General features: G+C 39.6%; 1 protein-coding gene across 4 annotated transcripts in view; it reads right to left on the reverse strand.

Moving 5' to 3' along the window:
* The window catches only part of LOC127468362 (guanylate cyclase soluble subunit beta-2-like), a 16,259-nt gene continuing 4,374 nt past the window's right edge, over positions 1 to 11,885 (reverse strand). For all 4 annotated transcript variants that reach the window (XM_051781424.1, XM_051781423.1, XM_051781425.1 and 1 more), the window contains 9 exons: positions 10,255 to 10,358; positions 8,929 to 9,145; positions 7,289 to 7,609; positions 6,418 to 6,566; positions 4,139 to 4,285; positions 3,698 to 3,852; positions 2,007 to 2,221; positions 1,796 to 1,918; positions 1 to 1,058 (listed from right to left, as the gene is read on the reverse strand). In XM_051781424.1, the coding sequence (XP_051637384.1) occupies positions 907 to 1,058; positions 1,796 to 1,918; positions 2,007 to 2,221; positions 3,698 to 3,852; positions 4,139 to 4,285; positions 6,418 to 6,566; positions 7,289 to 7,609; positions 8,929 to 9,145; positions 10,255 to 10,358 (1,583 nt within the window). In that variant the 3' untranslated portion in view covers positions 1 to 906. The remainder of the gene's footprint in view (positions 1,059 to 1,795; positions 1,919 to 2,006; positions 2,222 to 3,697; positions 3,853 to 4,138; positions 4,286 to 6,417; positions 6,567 to 7,288; positions 7,610 to 8,928; positions 9,146 to 10,254; positions 10,359 to 11,885) is intronic.

The following is an 11,885-nucleotide window of genomic DNA, read 5'->3' on the forward strand; positions in this document are numbered from 1 at the left end:
CACCAGGTAAGTGATGTTGATCTTTAATGCTGTTGTTCTCAATGACGTTAGCAACATTAATTCCAGCACTGACAGGCTCCCTCTGCAGTCTTGAAACTTTATTTTTGTTTAGCTGGATTGACAAAATGAGTAATAAACTGGAAACTCATCTGAAGGTCTCAAATAGTGCATAGGCCTTGAGCAGTCCTCCAGTGTTGTGACAAATTTGATGCTACATAACTCCATTTACACGTCCTTCTGCGCCCACCTACACATGGACGGCTGGTTCAAAGGTCACAGATGCTTTTTTTACTGTTGGGTGCTATCAAGTACTACGCTATTTTCCTTTCAGGATGCAAAAATACAGGTTGTATTAGATCTATTCTGCACTTCCACTGCATAATTCCTTTGCCCAGCAAAAGACCTGTTAAGAGATTAAGCTGTTATCACAGTTAAAAAGCAGATCAAACTCTGCTAACCTTCCACGGGGAAGTTGTTGGCTGTGCTGAAGTCAAGACAGATGGTCACTTCAGGGAATGTTTCCTTTATGGCAAGTGCTCATTTGAGTAGGAATATTTCTAGCCGGATGAGTCACCTCTTTCTCGATTGCTGCATCAGATACCAAAAAGTGCTTTTTACAAGGGGATATTCAAAGACATGGCAGAAGCTGAAAAATACATCTTCAAAGCATCTTGCAAGGGTTTCCTTCTCCAGAGGGAGTATTATACAGCACGTGTAGATTGTTTAAAAAAAATAACCTCCACTGTTTTATTTTTACTGAAAACTGTGATGAAATGTTCCTTTTTTTCTTTTTCTTTTTTTTTTTACAAAAATCACGTGGTGCTTGATATAAAAAAAACAGTCCCACAACAGCAAAATGCAGAAAATCATAATAATTTTTTTCTGTTTAATGTAAAACTAAAAAACTTAGAGTAAAGTGCAAAAATTAGAGCGAACATTTCTGTTCTGTGGCTCTTCAGCAGCAGGTTTGACTCTTCCCTGGTTTAGAGGACGGGGACCATCATCTGCATGCTGGTTGCCATGGAGACTCCCATCGCTTTTGGAATCACAAGTTTTGCCTGAAAGGAAACACTCCTGCAGTGTGAGTTTTTAATGACCATAGAGGTTTCTGTTTGTCAGCACATCATATACTAGATTAACTACCATGCCTAAGCAGGTGGGAGGGAAAGGAGTAAAATATTTTCTAGTAATTAGTGACAACATATTTAGTCTGTATAAAATCCACAAAACACATAAATAGGACTACAAGACTTGCTGCATTAGATTAGGCTGTTATGGCATCAAATCTGTTATCTCTCAGTATCAGCTACTTCAAAGGAGATAAACTTTGGTCACAGAACATGAGCATGGGAATAAATCCTTGCAACTCCTGCAGGAGACTGGCCTGAGGACTGAGGTCACTCTTTCTCAGGCTTGACTCGATAAGCTTCCCCATAACTACATGTTTTCTAGGAAAAGATGTGTACATGAACAATTGGGTCTGCCCATGCAAAGAGCTGTCTAACATTTATCTGTTCTATTTGCACTGCCAGAAGGGCTCTGGGGTTTTACAGCACTGTCAGCTTCTTTCTCCCTAGTGCACAATTAACACCTGGGATTGCTCCAAAGGTGAGATTTGTTTGACCCTAAACAGCGTGCAGAAGGGTTTAGTTTCACCAACGTGTATATGTTGGCATGAATTTCTGGCTTGAGTTACAACAGTGGTTATTCAGAAAAGGAATATAAAGAACCTGCAAGATTAAGCCTCAGTTACTTCCTAGTTCTGTTGTCTCTGAAATGATAACTAAATAACTACCTGTTAAATCTGCAATTTTCCTTTGATTTCTTCTTTGGAGGCTGTTTTGGGCATCTGTGGGGCCATCAACATACTTCATTGCAATAGCTGGGGTCTGGTCCTTCTCTGGCTGAGTCTGAGTAACTGAAAGAAGAACAGAAAAGGGCATTTAATTGTGTTGTATTAACATTCATTTGGTCAAGGAGGAAAAGATATGTGAAGTTGATCCCACCTGGCTGATGAGAACTTGGTATTGTTTCAGTCCTGCCTTCTTGAAAAGATTGAACAGATTCATGGCCAGAATCTAAGTCTTTCATTGGCCTTCCCATAATCTCATTCTCAGTTGCAGTTTTATTTCTAATGAGGAAGTATGTATGCATTTTCCCTTTGCCTTTTACTTCTATTTCTCCTCTCTCAGTAATCTCGAAATTCTTGTATTTTAGGCACCTATAGTATCAGAAACAAAATGACACATGAAAATTCAAGATTAGCAAAAATAACATTGATATTTTAAAAGAGCTAAGTAATGAAATCACAACAGCTTGGGAAAAACAGTCTTGATTTGTGAACAACTGAGGGTTTGTTTCAACTGTTTATTCAGGCCTGCTGTGGTTTTATATTAACATATACAACCTGATCAAAAATCAATGGATCACAAAGCCAAATACTTCAGAGTGGTGGAGGGTTCTTATTGACCAGAAATTAAGGACTGAGGCAGCCAATATCAGCTAGACAGAATTATCTCCAGTCGTTTCATCAGAGAAAGCAATCAGGTCTGTCAAGCATGATTTACTTCATTTTACATACAGACTTGCTACTCCCAGTTGCCCCCTTCATGTGTCCAAAAATGGATTGAAGAGGACTTGATTTTCACTGGGACTGACACGAGCATGATCAGCTATAGTTTCACACCCTGTCCTCCTTGCCATTTTTCCACAGAGCTGTAACATCTGTCTTTCTTCAGCTGACAGTCTTGACCTTCCAAAGGTGACAGTCAGCAGCACTGCAGTGCCATCACCCAGCTCTCTCATTACCTCACATCCCATCTGCTCCCATACCTTTCCAAAGACTGAGATTTCTCAAAAGACCCCTGATCTGATCCTCTTCCAATATTGGTACTTCACCTACTCCTTGAACCCTGACTCTTGGTGCAGGGACCTTGAAGACCTCATCAGTGACTACTGAGGCAAGACAGGCCTTGAGTAACTCAGCCTTTCTTCAGGGCACTGTCTCTAAATCACCTGCCACAGCAGGTCCACCTTTCCATTTACACTTCTCTGCTAACACAGCAGAAGCTCCCCTGACTGCCTTTGAACTTTCCTTGCCCATTTCAATGCTAGCTAAGCTCTCGCTTTCCCAATATCATTCCTGTGATATCCTGAGACAATGTTGTTGTACTCCTTCCTTTGCAGTTTCTTTGCTTCTCCCTCTTGCATACAGATTTTACACATACATAAAATTCTTGAAAATTTAATTTTTACTAACATGAGTTTCAGGAAAGTAAATTACTCACAGCATGAAGAGGATAGTTGTTTATGCAGTTAATCCTTGGTAAGTGTAAATAAAACTGTTTCTCTACAAATTATTGTGCTCAATTAGAGAGATTTTAAAGCTTTTATTATTAAATGTTCTAAATGTTCTGCTTTTCTAGCATCTACATCGCTTTATCAGGACTTCCAACTAAGTTATCACAATTATATTTTTTAATATTTTGCTCTCTAGGATGGAGACTCTCAAATTTCTGTCTCCACATATAAGTACAATTGGAATAATCAGAACAAATAAAACTCTTTACGAGCATTGATTTTCCTTTATAACCTGCTTAAACTGGTGACTAAGGCAGCACCATCTACACTGCAGCTGTCAAAGCAATGGTTTTTAGCACTGATTTTAATAGGTAAAGTTTCCATCACAGTTACTCACTGATAGGCACTGGAGCTCAGATGTATTTTACTGGGCACACCGTGGCTCTCCATCCGGGAAGCAATATTCACTGTGTCTCCAAACAAGCAGTAACGAGGCATCTTTTCTCCAACAACTCCAGCCAAGACAGGACCTGTATGGATCCCAACTCGAATCTTTACAAAGACATAAAACACCCCCCAAAAACGTCACTTGTTGTTTAACATCTTTCTTAATGCTATTCAGCCACCTAAAAGTTCATCTCAACACAACACTGGACAGCAGTAAGATATCAAATTTCCACATGGAGAGGCTCCTCATGGAAAATGTACCCGTGTGGGCCTCGTTCAAAGCCACAGAGGAGTCAGAAGGAGCTCTTTGAGGTCCTGCTGCAATACATTAACTAGAAGCCCAACCCAAAAAGCAGACAGACACACATGCATCATTGTATTAATGACTTACTTGGATAGGATTTCCAGAAACTGGGTTCTGTACTCCTTTAGCTGCAATTATCATCCCCAAGGCAAAATTAGCAACTCGCTCAGCGTGAGTGGGAACAGGCACAGGGACCCCACCTACCACCATATAGGCATCTCCAATTGTCTCCACCTTTAATTGAGAGGGACAAGCACGTGAGCATGCCCTGTACATCTTGCACAGGTTAGTGTTTTGCTGCTAGAGTCTGCACCAACTCTCCCCTTCTCCTGAAAGATGTTTCAATCACCAAAAAGCTTTAGCACAGGTGAGTTTCCTTGCGACAGAGATCCTCTCTTTCACTCCACACTAAAAATTTCACTGCACTGTGTCCCTGCTTACTTGACCAACTTTAGATATCAGTGAGAGAGACTCTAAGGAGTAAGGGTTGCTGTGCAAGTGTCAGACTGTTTGCCTTCCTCTTACCCAGGACAGATCTACATGCAGAGGGCTATCCCCAGGCACAGACTCCTGAGCCAGGTTATCTGATAGATTAATGCTATTAATTAGCTCTAATTCACAATTAGTGCTGAAAGCATATTTCTTATTTAAGAGAGATTTGGTTTTTTAAAGTCACAATAAAGCAAGGGAGACTATTCACTGATGATTAAGGGGTTCACATGAACTTAAGGAGCCTCCAAACTCCAGGATGTCAGAGAATGCAGTGTGAGCTAAGCAGTTTGGAAGCATCCTTCCTTACAGCCAGCTGTTTTCCAACAACAGCTGCAGCCTGCAAGACAAATGTTGAAGTGTTCATACTCCTTCAGGCATCCAGTCTCCTTGAAGTGCATGATAAAGGACCTGAGAAACACTTCGGATTTTGTCTCTGTATCAGAATTTTTGCTGGGAATAGGACAGGCCTGTTTGAAACAGAGAATTCTCAAATGTTTAAAATTCACTGCAGAAGATTGTTACACGGTAAGGAAATTTTCTAAACTGCTCTTACGAGACTTCACTGTCACATTTACCATCAGTAAACAAGAGAACTTTTAGATCAGACTAACTGGATTTCTTAAAAAAGAACATCAATAGGACAGTGGAAATATAATTTAATATTTGGGTTTGTTCACTAACCTAATGACTTAAAACTGTTCACTACATCAGTCTCAAAGAATGTGTTCCTCTCCATGCCTTCTATAAGATAGCCAAACCCACAGTAATTTTCTGTAACAAATTAAAAACAACTGTAAAAAGCTACTAATGCAAATAGATACCCTAATTATTTTTCAGCTGTAACAGGAGATTTAATTTAAGAAGATTTATTCATAACTTCAGATGTTTATAAGCTTGGGCCAAGTTTCTTTAATCAATTTCACTATTCTATTTCCCAATTCCCTGTAATAGTAATCTTGTCTTCCCCCTCTGTACCCTGGTAACCTCCTTCAATATTAATAGGAGTTATATACAGGCATCAAAAGGAGATTATTATAGTGACAGATCATTTACTCATGATGGATGATTTAGACAGAATACGATGCTAATTTATCCTCAAATCTGTGGGCCATATCCTGGATGCTTCAATTATTGAATACAATTTCCTTGCTGAGGCAGAAAAGCCTCTGATTTCCCAGTACAATTTATGGTGGGATGACCTGCGTGCCTTGCCTGAACAAGGAATGAATTAGATTTGGATTTCACCCTTTACTATTTCTGCCTTCCTAAATATTTAATGTACTTGGGACAGACAGAAACTTAGGACCTGCTCTTCAGCTCATCAAATCTGGGTAATTCTGGAGATGTTAATAACTGATAATTTAGGTCAACCAGGGCTCTGATCCTTCCAGCATGGTTTGGAGACCACAGGTGTATTATAGTCTAGATCTAGTTGGTGCTCTTTGGGGTCAGCAGGAGATCGATACCACTGCTGAAGTTCTCCATGAAATTAAAAAAAAAAAGGTCTAGGTATTATCTGGGTATTGTTTATAATTTTATATTGCTCCACCAAAGGAGACACTTAATGACATAGCGACCTATTTACCACAGGTTGGAATAAAGGAACTAAGAAAATTATTCAAATTAGTCCATAAACCAGGATATCCTGTCATGTTGGATAGGCATTTGAGAAAGGTGAGAGAGGGAGATGTATGAAAGAACAGCCATTCTGTTTTTTTAGTTTGTGTGGCCACTACAAATGGGCAGTATTTTATGGTTTATAAAAAACCATGCCAGGGTGAAGAAGACTTAATTGCATTTAAAAACAAAAAACCAAAACAACAAAATTTTTTTTTCCCAGACTATTTCTACAGCCTTTATCAGTCAGTACATACCTTGTACACGTCATGCACTGTGGTCAGCCTGTCAAATCGCAGGTACATTGAATTTAACATGAGAACTATCTGAATAGGCTCACACTGGGCACAGATGTTGGTAAAGGTCACAACATCACTGAACAATATAGTGCACTCCTGGAACTCTCCTGTGAGCAGAAAGACCTGTGGTAAGCACTTGTAATGGCTGGACAATCACATCTGTTTGAGACTTGTTTGCAAAGGTCATTCTTTTAAGACACGACCTATCAGTTGTAATACTCATACAAGTGTTCTGAGATGGAGAAATGTTGATATAAGAGTATATCAAATATAAGAATCATTACACACCTCAAACAATCCAGGCATTTGAATATATCACATACAGGATATACTTAGCTCTTTACCTCTAGCTCCCTGTATGTGCTTACTAAAGGGAATTTAGGCATATTCTTGCTATCCTTAATAACAATGGGAATCATTATGATTCTAAGTTTATAGATAGCATAGGGGAACTTAGAGAATTTTCTAGGAAAGACCAATTTCTTTATTCCTTTCATTTCTGAGCCCTCGTTTCCCTTCATATCCATGTTGAAAACAAAATCTTGGATTACTGTTGAAACACTGAATTTTGCTCACTGAATGGGCAGCTGCTATCACCTTTCACCTCCTAAAGAAAAAATCTGGCAAATACTTTCCAAAGCTTCCTTTGAAAGAATAGTCTATCTTTTCATTATCAGCAAGATTAAGGATCTGTGGTCCTCCTTCTACCTATGAATGTCACCAAGTAGAGAATGTGCTCCACAGCAGTGGCAAAGGGGCTGTGCCAGTGTCTCTGTCACCATCTCCTGACCCATGAATTACACACCACAAATGCATCCTGTTCATTCACCTGCCTCAACTCTCTTCCCCTCTTTCAGCTGGTTGGCCACGTGCTGGGGAAGCATAGCATAGAGCAGAGCTTCAGTCTTCTTCTTCTCTTCCTCCAGGTGCTTTGACAGTATCCGCAGTTCCTCCTTCTTCCTCTCCAGCTGGTTAGAGAGCTCCATCTCTGCCAGCCGCTGCTGATTGAGAAGAATCAAATCCCTGGTCACATCGTGAGGCGCAATGTCTGCAATGTGCATCTGTCGCTCCTCCAGCTCGTGCAAAGTGCGAAGCAAAGGCGAGCAGAGATAGAGCATGCACTGCAGGGACTCCATCCACATCATCTGCCCTGGGGGAGACAAGCCGTGGTAAGAGCTTTCAGCAGCGTGGGCTGTCACGTGACGCTCAGCATTACTGCTGGTAATTTTAGGGGATGAGTTCTGAACTCAGTCAGTCGGAATCACGCACAGGGGAACTGAGACTCACAGTGACTAAGTGAAACATTTGAAATTTAATCTCATGGTGGGTAGTTTTTGCCCCAGTTAAGTCAATGGCACTTTCCTTCCTGGAAGCTGGAGCTTTCAGTCACTATCATAACCTAAATAAGCAGTTACAAAAACGCCTGAAAGATAGAAGGGATTTTTGGTGGGGGATCGAGTTTTTGTAGGGGTTTCTTTGTTGAGATTTATGATTTTGATTTTGAAATATTTTTATTATTATTATTCTTTATAAGTATACTTATTCTTCATAAGTATCACTGGTTTCTGAACAGCAATCTAGGAATTCCTACATCTTTCTTTCTCTCTCACCTCATCCCCAGGGCAACTGGATGAACAGCTTGAAAACTAAGAGGATTGAAACATCATACCATGTGAATTAACCCCCTGCAGCATAAGAGAAAGTACAATTGTGTCCAGTTAAAGTTCCTTGTTTTGGTAGCATCAGTTTTTTCCAAGATCTCCCTAAACTCTTAATTTTTTTTCTGACTCTCAGGAATACCAGATTTGACACTCGTTACGTAAAGGTGAGAAGAGATAAGGGAAAATTAGGACATATTACATAGTTCAGAGAAGCAAAATTGAGGTCACAGAACACTTAAACCAAACGTCATTATAGTTAATTACACAAAGCAGAGGATCATTCCACACTCAGTCCTCTCAGCAAAAATAAAGCAAATACATTACCTTTTCTGCTAAGATAATTTTAACTGCTAAACTCTTACATGACATTGGGGGTGTGTGTGAAGACAGAAATCGGAATCTGAAAATGTGACTACAAAAAATAAAAGCACAGCTAACTAATCTATTTTTATCCACATTTGAAACCCAGCCAGTAGCAAATAACCCCCCTCAAAGGCATAAATTAAGAACTAATCATGTATTCACATGTGGGTTTTGCAGCATTAGAAAAACGCCATATTTCTAAGCCTTTCAAATGGGAGCAGAGTTGTTGTTTCTGACCAAAACCCTTCAAAATCTGGTGAGGTAATAGCAGAATTTGTCTACAAGCATCTACTGCTTCTCTAAACAGAATCATCTAATCTCCTCACTGCCCAAAGGCTATTTATAGGACTTATGTGAGGTCAGGAGTACACAGAAAGACATCAGTTCAACTCAGCATAATTCCTGATTTAATATGAACACTTATGCATTGACAACAGCAAAATACCTCTCAGCTCTAGCATTGGCCGTTGTTTCCATGACTCTGGCATCATCTCTCTTCTAGTCTGGAAAACAAATTGGCTGTTGATGAATTTCTGAATGCTGGAGATGGTGAAGGGTACTTCTGGGTGAACGATCCTGAAGTACTGATCCAAGGAGATGCCCATGGTCTGAACGCCAGGTACAATCTTTTGAATGCTCACCCCAGCTTGCTTCACTCTGAGCTTAAAAAGAAAATATGGTCCATGTGTTATAATTCATGTCTTGTTGGGCTAAGACCAAGCTACAGCTGATCACTGTTTATACCTGTACACACATTTAGTCTTGCTATAGCACATGGCTCGTTTCTGAGCAAAGTTTCTACCTTGTTAGTGTATTACTACAAAGCTCTGAATGAATGTCCTTTATAGCAAGACACCAAAACACCTTGGCAAATATTGATCTTCTAATGGATGCCATGGGCTACTTTCTCTTAACCATTGGTGTGTAAAGGTTTAGTTATTCTCTTTTAGCCTGCTGACCAAACATGAGCTCTTAATTTCTGCAGAAATGTCCTGCACTGGTCATCAGCAGTTATTGAAGCTCTGACCTAGCCACCAATAACAGGTGTAGGACTTTCCATCTTTGCACATAAGTAATTTTTTTTAAATTATGCAGACCAGACATCTTGAAAGGTTTAAGAGTCTGAATTTTGTCTAATGTGGGCAGTGGCAGGAAGCAGATTATGTGCTCTGGAATCTCTATCAGCATGATGCCAAAACATGTTCCCTGAGGGGCTGCTTTCTTCTGCTGTCCTATCCTCACCTTCTCCTCTCTTTGCTTCTGTCTGAAGCAAATGTTCTCTCCACAGAGCTGGGAGCAAGAGGAACTGCAGCTTGGTGGGAACCCAGGCTAATTGGAAACCCGCCACAGGAAGCCCTGCCGAGGGGTGGCACAGTATGTGTGCACAGGAGAGGAGACTCAATCCTCCCCTAGAAGGTAAAGGGATTTTTGGTTCTAAATGAGGTTGCACACTGCTCGACTTAGTAGGTAGCTGGGTTTTCCCAGTATTTGGTAACAGACAGACTGCTGCAATAAACCTTGTTGGCATAGCTGTAGCTGTTTCAGACATGGTGAACTCAGTAAAGTCAAAGGAGATTCCTATCTGAAATGATCCAGATCCAGCTGTTATGCTTATTGCATGTCTCTGTTCAGAGTGCTTCTGCAAATCCTACAAATGAGTGTACACTGCACGCAGAGCACACACAGCAGTGCACTCTGGGACAGTCAGAACAGAGGGAAATTACTATTTGGTTTATGCACACTAAAAGCCTTTACCACATGCTTGTCCTACCTCTTTGTCAAAAACCATATGGAAAGGAAGTCCATTGCAAAATGTTTTTGTGTCAATCCAGAGGCTCTTGGGATAAACAGGATCAAATCCTCTCAGGAGCTTACCTGTGACAAGATAAATGTGTATTTTTTAATCAGGCTGCACTGCTTTACTTTTTAGAGCTCAGTGAGACAGGACCCTGTATCATAATGAGAGAAGACAAAGCAAGCAGCGTGTGGGGCCAGAAATGCACACACATCTGTGCTAAATGCTTTGCAGTTCAATCTACATCTGATTAGCAACTAATCTGAACTGGCTAAGAGTTTAAAACTTAACCACACAAAAAGCACAGAGCACTAGATGCATCAAATTATGTGGAAAAAATAAGAATAGATGAACAACTGTAGATGTTGCTGCTCTATGAGTTTGCAGATGCCATAGCAATATAACACAGATATATCTCACAAAAATGTGCATGGAAATGGACTTAATACACTTTGCTAGCTACTAAGGAACACTTACAGAGAAAAAAACCTGCATAATCTGAGTTTTAGTCTCCCATACAATGAGCTCGAGTCCATAGCACAGAGACCAAATCACTGTTTGGTTTCTATTTTACTTACCCTGAGATTTTTTTCAAAATGGTGACAAATCTACAGAGTAGGTTGTGCTTACTAGCAGATACTTTTGCAAAAGGAATACAATGGGTAAAATAATCAAATGGGTTCATCTTTTGAATGAAGCACCAAAACCTTTGAACTTCACAGCATAAACTTGGATTCTCCAGTAACCCACAATAATCAACAGGATGATTATTTCAAGTGCTCTCTTTCCCCCAGAAGGTGGCTGTGACAGTCACTCTAGTAAATTCTGCTGAAAATAATTCTCAAGTCATTCAGGAGACTGGTGCAAAATATTATAAATTTAGAACCCAGCTTTTAGACATCTTACTGCTTTGGGGAAGTCAATGTGAGTTTTTCATTTATCAAAGTCTGCCTCTTGATAACTCTCACATTCATAGTTAAAGGATTTTCTTTTTTTTTTAGTAATAATGCTATTCTAAAATTTTATTTTAAATATATATTAATTTCTTACTCAATATATCTGCCCTTGTGATGCATGTGACACTGCACCAGATGATACCAGGTTCGATTTTTCACTCCTCCCGGAATCTAGACAGCTTGGCAATACTGAGCTGGATTCTCACTCCTTCTGGGGAATCAGAAGATCCAAACTGAAAAAATCCTTTCCCTTTATGAATATATATAAACTTCTAGTATATAAAGGTATGAACAGAGATTAGCAGTAGATTTTTGGTAGGAGGAAGTAATTTGGCTTTCAGAATTTACTACAGTTGATAATTTTGGAAAGGAGTAGCATCTAGCACATTAAAAACATGTTTTTAAATTCATCATCTTTAAATCAAGTGACATGAAAAGGAAGAATCAAATGCACCACACAATGACATTTTATAGAAGAATACTTTTTAGATGAAAGCCCTGTTTAAGAGACAAGAGTGACAGTCATATTCCATTTAAGTATCTGTCATTACTAAGCATGCTTATTATCTTCAATTTTCCTGTGATTATCAATGTCTAACAGAAAGAAACTTAACCAGAAACATTTTGAAAATTCACAGAGGAAATATAAAT

Source organism: Manacus candei, unplaced genomic scaffold (genome assembly GCF_025592945.1).
Source record: "Manacus candei isolate 608988 ecotype Guabito, Panama unplaced genomic scaffold, ASM2559294v1 h1tg000015l, whole genome shotgun sequence".
In the NCBI taxonomy this organism is placed as follows: domain Eukaryota; kingdom Metazoa; phylum Chordata; class Aves; order Passeriformes; family Pipridae; genus Manacus; species Manacus candei.